Genomic DNA, 20,266 nt, shown 5'->3' with positions numbered 1-20,266 from the left:
CAACTCCTTGTAGTTTGGCTTTCTGTTACCCACCATTCTTCTGAAGCTGCACTCAGTAAGGCCATCTTATTCTCAGTTCTCTATCTTCTTGTTCTTCCTGCATCTTTTGATATTGTTATTTCCCTATCCTCCTGAGTCTTTTCCCCTCCCTGGGTTGTTTTTTCTTTTAACACTTCTTTTGTGGTTCTCTTCCTGCCTGTTGGACAGATAAGATCTTTCTCAGTCTCCTTGGCTGACTTGACATCCACATTCTGTACTCTACTCAGGATCCTTCCTCATAGTGATCTCAGGAACTCCCATGTCGATGCAAACAACTCTCAGATTTACATATTGAGTTCTCCAAAACTCTCCAAGCTTATTTCCAATATTTGTACCTTTGCAGTGGCTGTCCTCCATGCCTGGAATGCACTTCTCACTGCCTTCTCTTTGAATCTCTTGTCCCCTTTCAGGCTCAGCTCATGTTCCATTTAATACCAGAAACACTTCCCTTAGTTGTTAGAGTTCATTCCCTTCCCAAATTTTCATGTACATATTTATCTGGTTATATAATGTAGCTTCTCAATAGAAAGTAAATTCCTTGAAGATAGGGGCAGTTTTTCATCTTGTTTTTTTATCCTTTACATCTGACACATGGTAGGCATTTAATAAATGCTTGTTGGGTTAGATTAGATCTTCACTGTGTTCTGTAAATCAGGCTTAAGAAGCCTATGGTATTTTGCCTCTGAATGGCACCTGGGATATATGTGGTATTAGCACTTTTCTTTATATGTCCTTCTCTCTTTCACCTCTCTGTTTCATTTCTCCCATCTTTTTTCCCCCTGACTCACACTCCCTTTCCCCCCACTCTCTCCTGACTAGTATCACAGGTCATTATGTAACATTGCTGGTAACACTCAGAACTATAGTGGTTGCCGACCCTGGAATAAGTCACTGTTCATTGTCTACCAAATGCACAGTGTTGCATACGTTTGAAGGAAAATACATAATTCCTTGGGCTTAATGTGGGAGGACTGTTTCATTTAAGATTAATTAAGTTTTATTTTCACTCACACTGACAAGTTTAGATTTTAAAATATATAAAGAAAAGCCTATTGCTTCAATGAACCTGTGATCTTATTATTAATATGTGTATTCCTCCCATTCCATCTGCCTTCTCATACTACTTTTTATCTGTATCTTGTAAGTCCTCCACAGGAGCCCTTTGTCTGTATCTCTTGACAGTATGTAAGAGGAATAATTGGGTTTTCCAAGAGTTACCCTTGTTCTCAACATATGACTGGCCTCTATCTCCTTTTTTCCATATTATAGCTCTCTGATGATATTCTTTACACCTCTTAAATGGACAGTTTCATAATTGGTTTTCTTCTGCAGCTTAGTCACACCTACTTATGCACCTCTCCATTGTTCTTTGGGTGATTTTCAACTTTTATTCTGTGGAGATTGCTGTTTTACATGATTCATTCCTGTACTGCATCCACCAGAAGATCTTGATATTAAAATGATTGACCTTTGTTTCAAGTTGCTTAGTGGTCATTAAAAGCACTGTGCAATTTCTTAAATTCAGCCCTACACTCCCCTGTCCAGTTCTGGACCCAATTCATTTGTCCATCTGTCCAAGATGTCTTTACTGACAGACTAGCTCTCCATCTGACTTCATAGCATACCTTGGTAAAAGTATCTTTTCTCTACTTAATTTTTTGCTTGTGAATGGATAAATAGAACACTTATTAAGTACCAGCAAAGTGCTAAGTGCTAGTAATACAAGTACAAGCAGGCCTGTCTATCAGTCTGATAAGTAATATGTTCTGTATTCTTCAGATTTTCTTATAATATCTTTTTATATCTAGGTCATGTATCCATTTTGACCATATCTTGGTAAATGGTGTAAGATATTGGTCTGTGCCCAATTTCTGCCATACTGCTTTCCAGTTTTCCCATCGGTTTTTACCAAATAATCAATTCTTATCCCCAAATATTCTTTACTTGTCAATTACAAGGTCACTATATTTATTTGCTGCTGTAAACTATATATCTACTCTGTTCCCATGCCAGATAGTTTTGACAATTACTGCCTTATAATATAGTTTAAGATATGATACTGCTAAACCTCCTTCCTTTACTTTTTTTTTGGGGGTTAGTTCCTTTTATATTCTTGACTTTTTTTGTTTTAGGGCAGAGTAAGGTACAAAATGGATAATTTCGGTTACATTAAATTAACAAGTTTTTGTACATATAAAACAAATGTAGCCAAGATCAGAAGGAAAGCAGAAAATTGGGGGGGGGGAATTTTTATAGACAGTTTCTCAGATAAAGGTCTCATATCTCAAATACATAAAGAACTATGTCAAATCTGTAAGAATGCAAGTCATTCTCCAATTGATAAATGGCCAAAGGATATGAGCAGGCAATTTTCCGATGAGGAAATCAAAATAAGTATAGTCATATGAAAAAATGCTCTAAATTATTGATTAGAGAAATGCAAATTAAAACAACCTTGAGATATTGTTTTACACCTACCAGATTGGCTAAAGTGATTGAAGGGGAAAGCAACAAATGTTGGAGGGGATGTGGAAAAATTGGGACACTAATTCAATGTTGGTGGAATTGTGAACTGATCCAACCATTTTAGAAAATAATTTGAAATTCTGCCCAGGAGGGCAGGAGTTGATTTGGGGGAAAAGGAAAAGAACTTATGTGTTCTAAAATATTTATAGCAGCTCTCTTTGTGATGGCAAAGGAACTGGAAATTTCAGGAATGCTTATCAGTTGTGGCATACAATTGGTGATATGCAGTACAAGTTGTGGTATATGACTGTGATGGAATACTACTGTGCTATAACAAATGATGAGCTCAATGATCTTAGAAAAAACATGGATAGACTTTCACGAAATATTGAAGAGCAAAATGGGTAGAACCAAGAGAACGTTGTATACAGTAACAATAGTATTGTTTTAAGAACAAATTTGAACAAAAAAAGTCATTTTTACTATTACAAATACCCAAATTAACTACAAAGGACATATGAAGGAAGATGCTATCTGCATCCAGAGAAAGAACTGATAAATAGAAGTATGTATAGAATAATTTTACACACACACACACACACGTCTGATGGTAGCCATTCTGGGGCGGGGGGAGATTTTACGTGCTAACTTTATTATATATTTAAAAGGAATAGCAAGTTGTACATAATAATTTAGTTTCATGTGCAGTCATCCTTTTTTTATAATATGGTGTTGTGGAAATGCTTGTTTTATTCCATAAATTAAAAATAAAATAAATAAAAAATTTAAAAATACAAGCAAACAAGATTGTCCCTGCCCTCCCAAGATTGTATATCTAATGGAACAAGACAACACGTAAAGGGAAGCTGGAAGAAATGGGGAGAAACTCCAGGGAGATCATGGTACGGAGATAGCCAGGAAGTGGTCTGGGTCTAGGTGGGATAAGACAGTAGCATAGCTTCTCCAGGACAGCAGGTGGGAGATGAGATGGGGACGATTGTCAGAATGCAGGTGACATTCTTCTCATGTTCTTCCCCTTTGGGATACTACCTGCCAATCACGAGTCAAGTCAAGGCAACAAGTATTCATTAAATGCTAGAAATACAGAAAGACAAAATGGTTCCTGCTCTTGAGCTCATAGGCTAATAGATCATGTAAACACTCCTATATGTAGAAAATATAGACCAGGTAAATTGGGAGATATATTCAAAGGGAAGGCACTAGTATTAAGAGGGATCAAGAAAGGCTTCTTGGAGGAGGTGGTATTTGAACTAAGATTTGAAGGATGTCAGGAGTCAGAGACTAGAAAGAAAAGCCTTCTAAGCATGGAGGCTAGCCAGTGAAAATGCTAGTCAGAGGTCAGGGGAGGGAGTGTCTTATGCATGGAATTGTAGAGTAGATGGAGCAGAGTAAAGTGTAAGGAGACTGGAAAGGTATGAAGGGCTTTATAAGCCAGAGGGTTTTATATTTGATCCAGAGTTAACAGGGAGCCACTGGAGTTCATTGAATTGGAGGGGAAGGGAATGGGGTGTGAGAATGTGTGGCTTGGTCAGAACTACACTTTAAGAAGATTGCTTCCTAAGTGTTGGCTGAATGGAGGATGGACTGAAGCAGGGAGACTTGAAGCAAGCGTGAGGGGATGAGAACCTGAACTCTCTACAGTGTGGTAGTGTCAGAGGCAAAAAGGGGGCATATTCAGGAGATAGTAGAAAGGTAAACTTGGCAGGCCTTGGCAAAAGCATGGATATGGTGGGGAGAGAGAATGAGGAATGCAGGATGACTGAGGGGATGGTGATGGCCTGGTCTGGGTACCATGAGCAACTACCCCATTGACCAGGGCTGAGAATGAGACTACAACCACTTTGGCCTCAGTGTGCTTACAACAGAGCTGGGTTCTTGAAAAGGAGCCCTCCAAAATTTTGTGCAATAATTCTCTTCAGTTACAGATGAAACCTGGTGACATTAACCAGAATTCCCCAGTAGGTGGCAGGATTGTCCTCTGCATGTCTTTCAGATTCCCAGCATTCGGGAACTTCATTCTTTTGGGAAGGAGAGGGGGTAGTCTGGAAGTTGAGATATTATGAGGACCCTCTTCCTATACTTCTCTTAGTTAGGAACACATAGGATTAGAGGACAGTCCCCATCCCATGCTTCTCTCTGTCTTAAAGTTTACAAGGGGAAGGAAGTAAATTTTTCCACTGGGGTTGGGTTGGGTAGCACAGGGTTGGAGAAGAATGTTAATTTTAAAGGCTTATGCACCAAAAGTCCTTAGCACTTTCCATGCTCAGTGCTTTATATTCATGATGTCTATTGGGGTAGGCTGTTTAGGGGTTTGTCTTTAAGACCAGGACATGTATGAGTCACATAGCAGATTAAATAGTTTCCTCCTAGCTTTGCTTTCTTTGCAACTCATATATTAGAACCTGAGCCTACAGAGTTCTTTAATTTTTTGAGATACTCCACTGTCCTGGCCCAGTCCTTGAAATGTTTTCACTGTCTGAATGCCACCCTCTGCTGAGAAAGTCTTGGGGAGGGAGAGTGTGGAGCATGGAATTCTAGCTGCTCAGGCCCTTTATATAGTCAGCCAAAACTGAATATAGAGACCCTTCTCTGATTCCCCTCACTTCACCCCCCAAACATAGACTCACATACCCTTTTCTCCACCCACAGTTTCAGTCTCACCATTGCCTGGGATTGTAGGTAGAGAAATTGAAGAAATGATCAGAGGTACCGGATGGAAAGAGAGAAAGAAAAAAGAAAGACCCATCCTTAAAGAAGTAGTTTAGAAACACAGCACGTTCCTGCCAAACAAATCCCCTGATTCGAAACTGGTGAAGGTGCAGTGGGAACAAAAGCGGTTTAATTTCAACCCAGCTGTTTTGTATTTTATTCCTAGATCCTTGCTTGTGTACTGGGGGATCTTTCATATTAACCTCCCAGGCTAAAGCACAGGGCAGCTGTGGAGAAGAAGGAAGCAGCCCGATCCAATCATTAAATGGGTGGTTTTTTTTCTTCTCTGTCCTCAGGGGAGGGGGGAAAGAGAAAGAGAGAGAGAATCTTTGTAAATAAGCAGATCATCCGGGAGAGCTGTGGTGTGAAATTGGGAACGCAGCAGGGGGAGCCAAGCCAGACCTCCCAAATGCCTCGGTGCCCCCCTCCTCCCCCCAAAAAAATCAGGCTTCCTGCAGCTATATTACAAACAACATAAAGAGGAATCTCTCCTCTTCAGAGGAGCCTTGAGAAGCAAGGTGTATCACAGCATGCTCCCCAGAAATTATTTGTTTAGAAAGCTATATATGGAAAAAAAGAAAAAGAAAGCTATGCATGTAGTAAAAGAGCAGATCAGCTTCTGGCCCAGGGAACCTAGTCTAAGATTGTTTGGAACAGGTATATGCCCCAGCAGTAGTGTTGGGTGTCCTTTGAGGGGTTCCTCTGAGAAGGTAAGATGAGCTTTTTGTCACAAAGACACAGACTGCTCCCAGGTGCCATCCCTGATCCAGTTTGCTGCCTCCTCAGTAGCCTTGCTATTCATTTGCAGTTTCTTTAATGATTAACCTTGTTCCCTCCTTTTCCATCTCCCTCCCTTTCTTCCTTCCTTTCTGTCCCTGTGTTCTCCCCACCCCTAACTGTACCCTTTTCTCTTCCCTTCTCTGCATTCCTCTCTACTGGTCCACAGCCAGTCTCAGCTCTGCAGCCCTCTCCGCAGCCTGTTCAATACTCTCCAAGCTCCTGTCCCCAAGTCCTTCTGCCAGTCTCTCCGCCCCAGCAGTACAATATGGTATACCCCATTTCCTTTTCTCATCCCTACCTGTATGTGAACACGTCTGTGTTAGTGTATTCGATTCTGTATTTATGTATATATTCATGTATGTGTATCTCCTTGATTAGCACAGGTTGTTTTCTGTCCATCAGGGTTGTTAAAAGCTGTGTCCTCTTGAGGATTTGATTTGGGCCAGGCTGCATGCCAGTGGCTGCAGCCTGACTCCTCTGTTATGAGACAGCTGCGTCTAGGACAGTGGGAAATGGGATTGGACCCCCTGAGCTGTATAAGAAAGGAAAGGGGATCTGACTCTGAAACAGCCTCCTCTAGCCATTATAATTTAATCTACCATTGTCTTATCTCCTCCTCTTCCTTCTTGCCACATCAAGAACTCCAGTGCCCATAGTGTCCCTTTCCTTTCTTTAGAGAGAAGACATAACAGCGTTTCTCTGGTAACTCTCCACTGAAGAACACAGTGCTTTTATGTCTTCTATCACTGTATTTGTGGTGAGGTACCAGAGAAATTTACCCAAGGTCAGTTAGTCAATATTAAGGCCCTGCTATATACCAGACAAATAGAAAACATGGATCTTGTTTCAGGGACCTTGCAGTCCAGTTTAGCTCCACTCCAAAGCACACAGAATTACTAAAGAATAAAGAACTTATTAATGAATACCATTGAATATAGTAGAAACTGAGCCCATAAGTTCAGAAGAGTCAGTAGAGGAATGTTAAGAAGGAACTTAGTCAATGAGATGCAGAATGAAACACATTTTTGACATGACCAATATTGGAATTTGTTAGCTGGGGGGGGTGGGGCGGGGTCAGTGAGGAAGGGATACAAAAATAAATACTTGATTACTGAAAAAGGTATTAGGGAAAGCTTCTTTGAAATAGTGAATTTGAAGTATTTGAAGGAGCATCTGGCTTGATGGAAAACTCATTAATAACTGAGCCAGAACTAGAACCCTAAAAATTAAATTCATAATTCTTGTCACTGCCTCACATTGTCTTTTCCTTTTACCTCATTCTCTGTTTATAGTTTTTAACTGAAGGTCATGGCTAGTGGGCCTGCCTAGGTTCCTCGGAACTCCCAGGTCCCTATTCCTGAGACTCTGGGGGTACCTACAGTAGACCAGCTCTCATCCTTCTTTCATTGCATGGTCAGCATCCCTGATTAAAGTGTTTTTTACACCAGTTGTCCACTAACCCTTTGAAGAGCTGGACCATCTGAGCACAATACCCAGTTTTCCCCATCTTGGTTATGGGGCTATACTGACCCTTATTTTAATCCCATATTTCTGCTTTTTCACCAGGATCCCCTCTGTTCTTCTACCTACCTCTTGTCCTCTACCTGCCTTCTGAAAAGTCCTGGGACGCAGACCTCAAAATATTGCACAGTCCCATCTTATCCTCTTGCCCATTTCCTCACAATGTGGCCTAAGGAGAGGAAGGTGGCAGGGAGAGTGAGACAACTGAGCTGAGGATCTGAAAAGTGGGAATGAGGGGGAGGGCATTGATGTTTGGTGTCCACTGATTTCTTCTGCAAAAGAACCCCTCCTGCTTTGTTCATTATCTAGCTCTGTGTGTATGTGTGTTCGTGTGTGTGTGTATTGTGTATGTCTGTCTCCAGTGAACAGAAGAGAAGAGAGAGCTAGCAGCCCCTAGCCTGTCACCATAATGAGAGCAGTAATACTATTGCTCTTGCTGCTTAGGGAAAAAGTCTCTGAGATGAGGTAATTATGGATTGGCCCCACCCCCACCTCAACCACTTGGTCTTGGCCTCCTTATGGAGGTGAGAATTGGAAGTGGCTTCTGAAGGGCAAGAAAGCTGGAGGCCAAAATCAGAAAACTGAGGTGGAAATGACCACTTGGAGAAGGGCAGCAGGGAATAGGTATCTAACAGCCCTTTCATGACGCTGGCTGGGCCAAGGTCAATGTGAAACTTCCATCACCTCCCCTTCAAGGAAGTGCTTTTAAAATCAAAAGGGAAGGAGGTGATGAGATGGTTTTAAAGATTACAACCTTTGTAGGTTATAATCTCTCAACTGTGTCAGTTGGTCTGATTTTTACCACACATGAAAGTCTCCAGTCCTCCCCCCATCCCTGTTTCTACTTGCTCTGCCATATTTATAGACCCTGTGGTTATTGTTGCCGGGTATTTAGTGGGAAGAGGAGCTCTAGGGTTGAGGGTTCTTAATATTATTTGCAAATATTTTTTTCTCAAACATCAGTTTTTCAGTTAAAAAGTTTAAAATATTTCCAGCCCTCATGAGAGAAACCAAGAGCTGGGGAGGGGAGCCATAGAAGCATAGAAATATGGTCCTTTACAAAGTCTGTAAAAGAAGGTAGGTAGAATAGGTTGCCTTGTGTGTGTATGTGTCTGTCTGTCTTTCTCTGAGCCAAGGAAGAAAGGCTTTGCTTGGCTTCACTCTCGGGGTCACCCCCTGTCTCCACAGACGGATGATCTCAGCAACCCCTTTGGGCAGATGAGCCTTAGTCGACAAGGTTCCGCTGAAGCAGCTGATCCGTCCTCAGCCCTGTTCCAGTCCCCACTTCTCTCCCAACACCCTCAACAACCTGGCTTCATTATGGCCTCCACAGGCCAGCCTCTCCCCACTTCCAACTACTCCACCTCCAGCCACGCTCCCCCAGCGCAACAAGTCCTGCAGCCTCAGGGCTACATGCAGCCCCCACAACAGGTAGGAAACTTTGAGTCCTAGTTTTGATCTCTTAGGCTGTTAACAGGATTAAAAAACTTTCCTTCATCGTACCTCTTTTCTTCTCCATTCCAGATAAACAGCCAAAAAGCTGTCAACATCCTAGTCTTTCTACATTGAAAGCATTCTGACAGGAAGTGCCTTATTGACATCTTTTGCTTTTAATATCAAAATTTTTCCCAGTATCCCTTTCCATCCCTGAGAGCCATCCCATAAACCTGCCATAATTTAAATCCATCTTTAGGCAGGAGGTTGACCAATTAGAGACACAAAGAACATAGCTATTTATAGATCTTTAGCTCCCAGTCCTAACACGTTGTGTATAATTGCTTGGGTTTAAAGTTCAGGGTTTTATTTGGTTTTTGTTTGCTTTGATAGGGGAAGGTTGGGGAGAAACTCTACTTATCCTCCTGTTTTCTCTTACTCTAGATACAGGTTTCTTACTACCCTTCTGGGCAGTATCCCAACTCCAACCAGCAATACCGACCTCTTTCTCACCCGGTGGCCTACAGCCCCCAACGTGGTCAACAGCTGCCTCAGCCATCTCAGCAGCCTGGTAAGAGGAACTTCCTGTGTAGGAAACACCAAGTACATAAAGGGAAGCTGAGAACGAGATGGATGCTGGGACAAGCTTAGCCCTTTCTCCCTCCAAATGTGCCAGAGCCAGATGAGTCCAAAGGAGGCATCAGGCCCTTTGAGGAGATGAAGCAATACAGTGCAGGGGAAGAGTTAGTGCCCAAAGTCAGGCACACTAACCCTAACCACCCCTTCTCGTTCTAGGGTTACAGCCCATAATGTCCAACCAGCAGCAGGCAGCTTACCAGGGCTTGATGGGTATCCAGCAGCCACAGAACCAAGGCCTTCTCAGCAACCAGAGGAGCAGCATGGGGGGCCAGATGCAAGGCCTAGTGGTCCAGTATACTCCGCTACCTTCATACCAAGTGGGTATTACTCTGGGGAAGAGGAGATACCTTATCTCCATTCCTCAGAGAGAAGTAAAAGTCTTTCCCAGGTCATCCCTGCTTAAAACTTCCTCATTAGTATGTTAAATATTCCTCAGCCCTTTTTACATCTTTATTTCAAGCTAAGACCTGGTCTCCCCTAGATAGTCTGTTAGAGTTGATTTAAATCCTTTTTTGTCTTTTCATTGCATAGGTATCTACAAATTATTAGGTGCTCCCAAAAAGTAGACAAGGAGTTCTGCTTCTCTCTTCTCTCTTCTCCTGGGTCAAGCTTTCATGTCACTTGTTGTCTCGGGGCGGGGTTGGGGATAGGGGAGGTGGAGAAGGTACCTTTCAGCATTTTCTGCCTACAGAAGAAGGGGTAGGTATTTCTAAATTTATTGATACTAAGGAGCAAGGAGGGGAAGATGTAGTTGTAGTCTTTTGCTCTCTGAATGTGTCCAAAGAGAACAAAGGAATTACAGTTAATCTCATCTCTCTCCAGGTTCCAGTGGGAAATGAGTCCCAAAATGTGGTCCAGCAGCCCTTTCAGCAACCTGTGCTGGTCCCTGCTAGCCAGTCAGTTCAGGGGGGCTTACCAGCAGGGAGCATGCCTGTGTACTACAGTGTGATCCCACCAGCACAGCAGAATGGCACAAGGTGGAAACCTTATGGGACAAGTTGGGGGTGGGGTGGGGGGCTATCATGGAATTGGTCAGGGAATGGGGCTAAATTCTTGAGAAGTACTCAGTCATCTCTTATTTCTTTATATTTGTTGGGATCAAAAGGAAAGATCACAAATGTGTAGGGTCCTACATTCTCTACCTGGGTCCAAAAGTAGTAGACATGGTTGAGTACCATTCTCTGTATCATAGGCCTTACCAGCAGAAAAGATCATGGAATTAGGCCTCAAGTCTCCAAAACTTCCAGCTTTATGCTCTCTCATTATCTATCTGCATATATTTCTCTATCTCTAGATGTTTGTATATGTATCTCCATCTTTCTTTCTCTACAAATGACTGTCAAAGTGAGACAATACATCACTAGACATATCTGTATGTCTGCAGCTCTCTGCATCCTGATGTCACTATGGTTTTATCGCTCCTTGCCCCTATGATTGGGTCTCTGAGTGTGGTGTTTCCAAGCTTCTGGGAAGAACATGTGTCACTACCATTCCATCTGTAGCACTGATTAGCAGCCTTCTAATTGAAAGATGATCAAGTACAAATATATATAATTAACTTTGAACTGATGAGTGATTTTAGAAATTGCATGGCAAATTGGTCTGGGGATAGCTTGGAGCTGCTGCTGCATCCCATAGGGGGAGGATCAGGGAATAGCAGCTGTTTGCCAGGAGCTGTGTTCCCCCTCCCCTATCATTTTTCTCTCTTCTGTCTCTCCAGTCCTTCAGTAGGGTTTCTGCAGCCCCCTGGCTCTGAGCAGTACCAGATGCCTCAGTCTCCTTCCCCCTGCAGCCCACCACAGATGCCACAACAGTACTCAGGTAAGACGGTGAGGCTGTCAGGTAAGAGGATGGACGAGGGGCGAGGGAGAAGAGGCGTACCACAGCCTTAGGCAACTGGAAGGGACAGAAGGCCTGTTTTAGAGAAGGAAGACTGCTTGGGGCTTCAGTGGCCCAGGACCTAGGCAAGTGGGGTTGGCTTCCCAAGGAGGAGGTATCAGGAGTCCTGTATCGCATTCAGGGATGTGAGGTAGAGATCAGTGTCCAGGCCAGAAAAGCTCCGTCTTTGATTAGTTTCCATATTTGACCCCTCTGAGCCTTAATTTCTTCATCTAAAATATGAGACTAATACTTAAACAACCATGCTTACAGTGAAGAAGGTATAAACTATAATGAGTAATGTGAATGTGAATTATGATTATTATTACTGTTGCTCCGGTAGTGCTTTGGTATGAAAAGTGGACACAGTCTTAGTTTATTCTTACCAGGTTACCCTCCTATTCTAATATGTCTTTGCCAAATGCTGTTCTTGAAGGAAAAAGAGACTTTTAAAATTGCTTACAAAGAAGTCCGTTTCCAGTCAGCTTCAGTAACAAATCCCCCCTCCCTCTCAGGACTCCTTCCCCCAATCACACCAAGCCCCACCTGTATGGGAGCTATAGAAAATGAGAAAGGGAACCCTCCTATTTCCTGCTGGAATGCAGGGAATCATCCCCAGTGTTCAGTTCATGCCTTGATGGACAGAAGTGATTGTGAGTGGCAGCAAGATGATGCTGTGGATAGAATGCTGGACCTGGAATCAGAAAGACTTGAGTTCAGATCCCACCTTACTATCTGTGTGACCCTGGGCAAGTCACTTCACTGTTTTCTGCTTCAGTTTCCTCATCTGTAAAATGGGATTAGTAATAATAGCAACCCCTGCCAGGGTTGTGAGGGTAAAATGAGATATTTGTAAAGCACTATATAAATGTTAGCTATTAGGCAGTCTATGGCCTACTCTGTGGCAAAGATGACCTCTCATGCTGAATAACTTAGCTTTGTTTTGTTCCCATTCTACCCTTATGTCTTCTGCTTCTGGAGAGAGGAAACTCAATGCCTGCCTTCCTATTTATTACATTTCATTTTAGGGATGTTAGAGTGCCCTCTTCTGGTGGTAGGGCAGCATCTTCACAGTTTCCCCATTTAGAATTGGGATATTTTTCATAGTCTTGTCGTCCCTGTCTCTCTTGGAACTATTTTATAGTAATGCATTGCCTTCCTCTACCTGTGCCTTGTCCAAATGAGCAGGGTTAGTTCCTGGTCTGAAATCTCAAATCCCCTAGTATTTTCCCCTTTTTATTTCTAGTCTTCACTAGCTGTTTCTCCTGAGTGTCAGCCAGGGGCATTTGGCCTCAAATTCCCCAGTGGGGTTATGGAAATTGGAAAAACCTGCTGTGGGAGCTACTGTAGCCTGTGGTGGTTCTTGGAACCTCGGGGCATTTCTTCTCCTCTTTGCTAACATTTGTGTGTATGCATACGAACACTCAAACACTCATGCATACCTGAATGTATGTCCTCTTGTGTATCTGTTAGCTATTGGTGTGAAGGGGTGTGTGTGTGTGGTGTATTTTAGAGTTAGAAACAAAATCATTCATTGATCAAGTATTTCTGAGTGCTTGCTATATTATATACTCCTAGAACTGAACTAGTGAGTGGCATCAGGGTAAGTCTAAGAGTTGGCAGGAAAAAAGAGACTTTAATTAAGGTTCTTCCAAACTCAGCTCGACAAAAACAGTCAACCCTTGGGGGAATTGATGGGGTGCCCCATTAGTTCTCTTGGGAATTCCTCAGTTGTGTCCTTTCCTTTCCCCAGTTGCCCAGATTCTACATTCCTGTTCACTTTGGCTGCTTACCAGATGGAAGAAGCTAGTCCATCTGTACCTACCACACCTCCAGAGACCTGCATTGTGGGTCTGCTATAGAATACCACTGATAGCTATCTCCATTTATTTTTAAAACAATGAATTCTGGGCATGGAACTTGTAGAGCAAGTGGAATTGCAGGCCCCAAAGTCATCTCCCTGCTCTTGGCCTCCTTGTTTCCTGAGTGTAGTAGTATAGTCACTTTTCAAAAAATAAAGTCAGAAACTAGGACTGAATGTATTTGAAACTTCTATCCTGGTTTGTTAGAGACATCAGAAATCTCACATTATTTCATGACTTAGGTCTTATAATCATCACCTCTTACCCCTTCCCCTGTCAGATATGAAAGTAACCTATAACTATGGAAATTTTCTCTGCTTTCCTTCCCTGAAGGATACCTTTGCAGGGATATCTCTCCTCCTGTAGCACTGTAACTGTAGAGGTAGGTGTGTAGGCACAGATACATAAACAGTATGACAACAGTGTGTTCATGCGGCAGCAGATAAACATGAGGAAGACACAAACACAAAAAAAAAAACACTCTCACATGCTCTTACTTTGTTACCAAGAATTTTCCAAAGCTGTGGGGTGGGTAGATCCCTACCGTCCTCCTCAATATATGCACACCAAAAATAAGCAGATGGGGGAGGCCTGGTCAGTATTGGTCTGGAGAGAGCCTCTGGGTCTAAGCAGGTTACATGGTGTTCTCTGCTATGAACTTAGTGTCTGGGGAAACCTTTTAGTCTCAGGGCTTTACCATCTTAGTGATTTCTTTTTGGAACCAATTTCACCAAACATAAATGTCGTCTGTTCGTATTTATGCAGCTTGCTCTGCCCCATCGACCTTTCTGCCCGAGTTTAATGATGCCACTTAAAAAGCCATTCACATGTCCTCTCTCCTATCAGGGCCTTCAATCTGAAATTGATTTCCTTATCCTCAACCCCCCCCCCCCAACACACACACACAAACACAGAGCTTCCCCTAGACCCCTTCTTCCAACTTGATTAGATCCTGTAGCTTGGCAGTAGGGTTTTTTTTTTTTATTGCTGTGTCCATTAAGAAGTAGCGACAGTTCAGCTGCTAACGGATGCCACCTGCTTTTGGCTTGAGGAGGGGAAGCATAAAAATCAGTTCATCAGCAGAGCTGGCCTCTGTGTCCTCGGCTGAGTGAAGGAACAATGCTTGGGGCTAGCAAGGGAGGACTGTGAGTGGGGGTGGGGGGAACACAGGACAGAGGCAGAGACTGAAAAGCTTGACTTTGTTTTTCTGGGAGATCGGGTGTGATATGCATCTGTTTTCTCCCTTCACAGCAATCTCGTCTTAAGTTGGTTGTGGGAAGAGCTCACTTCCATGTACTATTTCTTCCACCTTAAGAAAGACAGTCTCTCTCTCTCTCTCTCTCTCTCTCTCTCTCTCTCTCTCTCTCTCTCTCTCTCTGTCTGTCTGTCTCTGTCTCTCTCTGTCTCTGTCTCTCTGTCTGTCTCTCTCTGTCTCTGTCTCTGTCTCTGTCTCTGTCTCTCTCTCTCTCTCTCTCTCTCTCTCTCTCTCTCTCTTTCTTTCTCATTTGGCCTAGGGCATTTCAGCACAGATTATGAGCCGTCCTCCCAGAAAAGCCATAGATTTGATTCTTTGCCCTGGCCCCTAAGGTAGCAGTGGGATGTTTGAATAAGGTCAATTGCAATTTTGTTGGCAGGTGGAGGGTGGGGAAAAGAGAGTTTAGAATGGGATATGAAATACCTAAAGCTACTGTGGGGGGGGGTGGCAGTCATTATATGCACCACATCAGGCAATCCCATTTTTTCTCAAAACTGTACCCCTCTAAATCAGACAGATGGGTTCCCCTGTGTAGGAATCTAGGGGAGATACAAATCCATCACTGAGTAGTTTGGCTTTTTGTTTAGGTGAGCCTAGGAGGGTAAGGAGCATATTGGATCTTCATTGCTATATCTCCTGAGCTTTTCTGCTTGCCGCCCCCCCCATTCCTTTTCCTCTGTGTTTCCTTAAAACTACCCAAGAAACCATCACATTCCCTTCACAGCATGACTGGTGCCCGGGGCAGAGGCTTCGACAGTTTCCGTCATGGAGAAAGATGTTATGGCAAAAGCAGCAGCAGGCCCCAGAGCACTGAGCCATGATAATGGCAGTCTTATAACTCCTTTTTACTCCTTTCTTATCCTTCCCTCTCCTGGTAACAGCCCCCCGCCCCACACACACACACACACACACACACACACAAAACAGTTCGTCATGCCAGAGGGAGCTGGCCCTGAGAGGTCAGGGACAAGCCATTGCCCAGAACAGTCTCCTGCTAGGGGGCTAGGCTCCTGTAGATCCCTTGGCCATCCATACCAGCAGGGCCTGTCTGTCAGGCAGCCCCTCCCCTCTTTCAAGCTTCAGCCATGATAGGAATTATGAACCACTGTTCATGTTCCTTCTCATTATGTCAACTCCCTTCCCCCTCCCAAGATAATAAAGCCCCTGAGCTGCTTGAGATTCCACTTTTAAAAAAAGAAAACAAAATAAGATGCATCTGCCTTGGGGAAGCCATATTCATACAACCCCTCTGCTATTTCCAGAGACCACTGACCAATAACAGATAGCTTTTTTGGGCAAGGCGTTGTGTTAGGCACTGTGGGATATAAGGGGGGGGGTTGCTCTTATTGAGTTTCAAGTCAAATAGAAACAGTAGCTGACTATAATACAAAATGTCAAAGCAGCTGAAAGTTCAGAGTGGGGAGAATTATTTCCAGTTGATGTCTTTGGACATTTTCAGAGTTCCTGAAGGCCCTGACAGTGTCTACCATCCTGGCCTCATGCTGCCTGTTGAGGCTGGAGCACTGTGATTCAGACAGTCCTATCACTCCGCTGTGTTTCAGTGGAGCCTTTCTCTCCTTGGACTACTGAGGTGCTCCTTATCAGCACAGGTTCAGCATCTAGAAGGAAAGAGGGTTTCAGAAACAGTCAGCTTTATCTTATGTCTCCCAGCAGAACAGTAGATGAGTTACCGTGGGGCTGGTAGATGGCTCTCTTCATTGGTTTTGTCACATGGTGCTCAGCTAGGAGGGCCAGTCAAGAGCTTGTGCTCAGTGGTCCATTGTTTTCCTCATCTCAGGAGTGTCCCCATCTGGACCAGGTGTGGTAGTCATGCAGCTGAATGTCCCCAGTGTTCCCAATGGTTCCCAGGCCCCACAGACCCCATCTATGGTTCAGTGGAGTCACTGTAAGTACTACAGTATGGACCAGCGGGGGCAGAAGCCGGGAGACCTGTACAACCCTGAGAACAGCCCCCAGGTGAGCTCCCAGCCCAGCCTCATGGGGGAGGGAGGCTGGGGCGCCTGTGCTGGCGGTAGTACCCATCAGCATGTGGGGGCAGCTGTGAAGGGGAGGTTGGGCATAAGCACTTTAAAAGCAATATTCGGGTATCTCCACCATAAAGGCACAAAATCCTGGTGTGACCTTTGGACCATTCAGATATTTTAACATTTTGTTCCTGTGAAACTAAGTACAGCAGCCCAGCACAGTATAAGAGCTTGGGTATGGAGTCACAGGTCCTGGATTCAGAACCCTGCTTTACTGCTCTATGCTGTCTGTATAACCTCAAACCAATCACCCTCTCTGTGTCACAGTTTCCTCATCTGCAAAATAAAAAGTTTGGACTAGATGACTTTTAAGTATGTGAGTCTATGACAATTTAAACTAAAATGTTTTCATAAGACCAGTTAATAACATTAGGCGGCATGTGCTTGTATCAACCAGTAGAAATCAATGTAACCTAAATTGATTGCCTGAATGCTTAGGAGCTATAGAGTAGAATCATATTCAGACTTTTGGGTAGGTAGGGTGAGATAGGAAGTCAGGGACTTCCTATCTGGAGATAGTTTTGAGCCAGTCCTAGAAGCAAGGTTTGATTTTTGACCAGTGTGTGACATGCTTTTCTTTCCCCTACAGGCCAACACACAGATGAATAGCCCTATCACATCACCCACTCAGTCCCCAACCCCATCTCCCGTCACCAGCCTCAGCAGCGTCTGCACAGGACTTAGCCCTCTTCCTGTCCTTACACAGTTCCCCCGGCCTGTTGGCCCTGCCCAGGGTAAGAACAGGAACAGGGTGCCTAATTCAGTTCTCATTTTCACCTTGCTCATAGGATATGAGGTAGGAGGCAGAATATAGTGAAAAGAGCATTGGGTTTGGAGTCAGAGGATGGGGGTTTGAATCTCAGCATTGTTTCTTACCACCGATAGGACTTTGGGCAGGTCACTTATTTTTTGCACCTTGGTTTCCTTATTTATAAAATGAGGGCAGTGAACTTAGAGATCCCTTCCAGCTCTAAATCTCTGATCCTGGGATAATAGCATCTCCCATGTAGACCTGGAACTTACCCTGGGCCCAGTGCTGCTTTTCCTCTTCACTTCCCCCCTCTGCTCCCATTTAACTCACCTTGACCCTGGCACAGAGGGTTCCTCAGAGTTACTTAGATTTCCTGTAGCTAAGAGTTCCTGTAGCTATTTAGTGCCTAGTCATCAACATGTACCATGGGGTCATTGGCTAGAGGATGGGATAAGGAAGTTTAATGGACTTAGAAACAACAAAAAAGTACTTTTTACCTGGGAATGTGAGGAATGTTACCCTCTCATTTCTCAGACTATCACACTGACCTTCGTGGACTAGAAGAATGTACCCCACAAGGAGTTTATGTGAGGGAAGGGATACAAAGGGGATTGGTGATGTCCCCTTTACAGCTCAGTTTCTTTCCTGGGCTCTTTTACCTTCCCCCTCTCCCAATAAAGAGAATCCTTCCGTTGGAGAGCCAACTGATTCCATGTTAGTTACCATGAATTCTCAGTGAAATACCATTGAGAGCAGAGAGAATTTGGAGGGAATGGCTAGCTCTAAAAATCAGGCTACTGTGGGGTCAGTATTGTTGGCACCTACTTTGTCCAAATTCTTTGAATTTCCCTGGAAGCCACACCAAATGTTATCTTTTGTCCTTTAAACCTTCAGAAAACTTGCTTTTCCTACCCTCTAGGTGATGGGCGCTACTCCCTCCTGGGCCAGCCATTACAGTACAATCTGTCCATCTGTCCTCCTCTGCTCCATGGCCAGTCGACTTACACAGCACACCAGGTAAGTGTGCTTCTCTCCCCTGTGCCCTTCCACTCTCTTTTATAGTCCTTAACGTTTCCCATTCTGGTGCTTTGCTCCTGGTTACCAGCCTCCACCAGCTTATCTGTGGTTAAGGGCAACAAGTTTGGATGGGATCTTTGGATTTGGGGTGATTTGGGGGAGTAGAAGGCCTTGCTACCTGCTCTGATGCTCAACTCTCCACTTCTCAGGAATTACTACTTGGCCAGTCTGACTTAACTGCTAGGGTTCACGGAAGGTCCTCAGAGTTGGGTTACTATTCTTTTGACCCCTTTCAGTGGCCCAGAAGACACTGGGAGGGTAAGGAAACAGCTACTTACCTGAAATGTAAGCGGGCTTTTTAATGTTGAAGGGACAGACTGGAATGAAGCATGGAAACCGGGGGAAGAGGCAGGCACTCAAATCTGCCTCCACGGACCTGGAGACTGCAGATGTTGGTGAGTGTCTGTATGCTGGGAAAGGGCACCCTAGCCACCCCGACCATCCTTGTGAGCCCAGTGAGGGGGAATAGACTCCAGTAGCAAGGGAGGTGGGAGGGCAGTATCTATAGTGATGGTAACCTTCTGTGTCCAGGGTCAAGGAGGAGACAAAGGAGAGATGGAATGTTTTGGTTTCACTCTTTACCTAGCTGCCCCAGCTGCCAGGAAAGGTGCTGGTATTGGCCAAGGCTAATGTTAGCAAAAAAAATCTTCTGAGGTACAACCCTGCCCACACCTTTGGATAGTAAGGAGGCTGGAGGTGGGGAAAAATCAGTGGAGAGTTTTGGAGAATGGCAGGATTTAGGGCCTGGTTTCCCAACTTGGAGCAGTTTAGCAGATTTATGAAGGGAACCAAGTGTCCAAAGTGTTGGGAAGAAAAATCTTTTGAAAACAGTTCCCTGGGCAGGGCAAGGAGGATTCTGTCCAGCAGATTAAAGGTTGAAAACCTGTCTGTTGATATCATCCTTTAAGAACAGCTAGTGTATGTTGACATGTATAGACTGTCTGTCTCTACCCCAAATAGGCCCAGATTGTTATAAATACGTTTAAAAAGAAACACTAGTATACCTAAGCTTCCTTCAAGACAGGGTCACCCAAGGAAAGGCATAGGTTCCCAGGCCAGTCCATACCTAGTTAATCTTGATGATCCTTTTGTCTCACACATATCTGGGAGGAAAAGGTTAATTTGTTTTTATTTATTTACTTATTTTTGCTGCCCTAAGTCAGAGGCTGGGGAGAGAGGATGAAGTGAGGGTGGAAGGGTAGATAGGGAGGTTGGGTGGGAATAGAGATGGGGGGAGGTGGGGCTTGTAGGAACAGTGTGTATGGACTTGGTCAGTTGGATCCTTCTCTGCCAGGACACTGTCCAGTCCCCGCCTTCTCCTACCCCTTCCACCCCTCACAGCCACATCCTCTCTCCCCCTTCCAGTCCTGGGGCAGGTGTTGAAGGTGACAGATCTCCCTAAGGGCAGCACCCGTGCAGAGGCCGACAAACTCTTCACGCAGTTTGCCATGTCTGGCGCCAAGATCCGATGGCTCAAGGACGCTCAGGGGCTTCCAGGCGGCGGGGGCGGGGGCAGTGGGGGGGGGGGGGGACAACAACGGGACTGCTGAGAATGGCCGGCACACAGACCTCGCTGCCTTATACACCATCGTGGCTGTGTTCCCCAGCCCCTGGTGGCCCAGAATGCCTCCCTCCGCCTCAACAACTCTGTGAGTCACTTCAAACTTCGAGTGGCCAAAAAGAACTAGGACCTGAGGATCCTGGAGCGGGTCAGCCCCTCATAGGCAGAGGAGAGAAAGAGGCCAGCACCACGGGGGGCAGGGTGGCATGGGCAAGGGAAACAGAAAAA

General features: G+C 44.5%; 1 protein-coding gene across 2 annotated transcripts in view; it reads left to right on the top strand.

The window, feature by feature from the left end:
- The window catches only part of R3HDM2 (R3H domain containing 2), a 147,527-nt gene extending 127,887 nt beyond the window's left edge, over positions 1 to 19,640 (top strand). Inside the window, exons 16-26 of one of the 2 annotated variants that reach the window (XM_078146006.1) lie at positions 6,182 to 6,283; positions 8,725 to 8,967; positions 9,415 to 9,541; positions 9,766 to 9,926; positions 10,432 to 10,586; positions 11,330 to 11,430; positions 16,403 to 16,581; positions 17,239 to 17,383; positions 18,320 to 18,417; positions 18,788 to 18,872; positions 19,009 to 19,640. In XM_078146006.1, coding sequence (XP_078002132.1) covers positions 6,182 to 6,283; positions 8,725 to 8,967; positions 9,415 to 9,541; positions 9,766 to 9,926; positions 10,432 to 10,586; positions 11,330 to 11,430; positions 16,403 to 16,581; positions 17,239 to 17,383; positions 18,320 to 18,417; positions 18,788 to 18,872; positions 19,009 to 19,130 — 1,518 coding nt within the window. In that variant the 3' untranslated portion in view covers positions 19,131 to 19,640. Of the gene's footprint in view, positions 1 to 6,181; positions 6,284 to 8,724; positions 8,968 to 9,414; positions 9,542 to 9,765; positions 9,927 to 10,431; positions 10,587 to 11,329; positions 11,431 to 16,402; positions 16,582 to 17,238; positions 17,384 to 18,319; positions 18,418 to 18,787; positions 18,873 to 19,008 lie in introns of those variants that run through there. The other variant, XM_078146007.1, reaches the window with a different exon arrangement.
- Positions 19,641 to 20,266: the final 626 nt, after the last annotated feature.

The sequence above is a fragment of the Phascolarctos cinereus genome, unplaced genomic scaffold, assembly GCF_003287225.1.
Source record: "Phascolarctos cinereus isolate Bilbo 61053 unplaced genomic scaffold, phaCin_HiC Scaffold_1;HRSCAF=81, whole genome shotgun sequence".
NCBI lineage: Eukaryota > Metazoa > Chordata > Mammalia > Diprotodontia > Phascolarctidae > Phascolarctos > Phascolarctos cinereus.
Note: the sequence above shows the minus strand (reverse complement) of the source record. Positions and strands in the feature narration are given on the sequence as shown.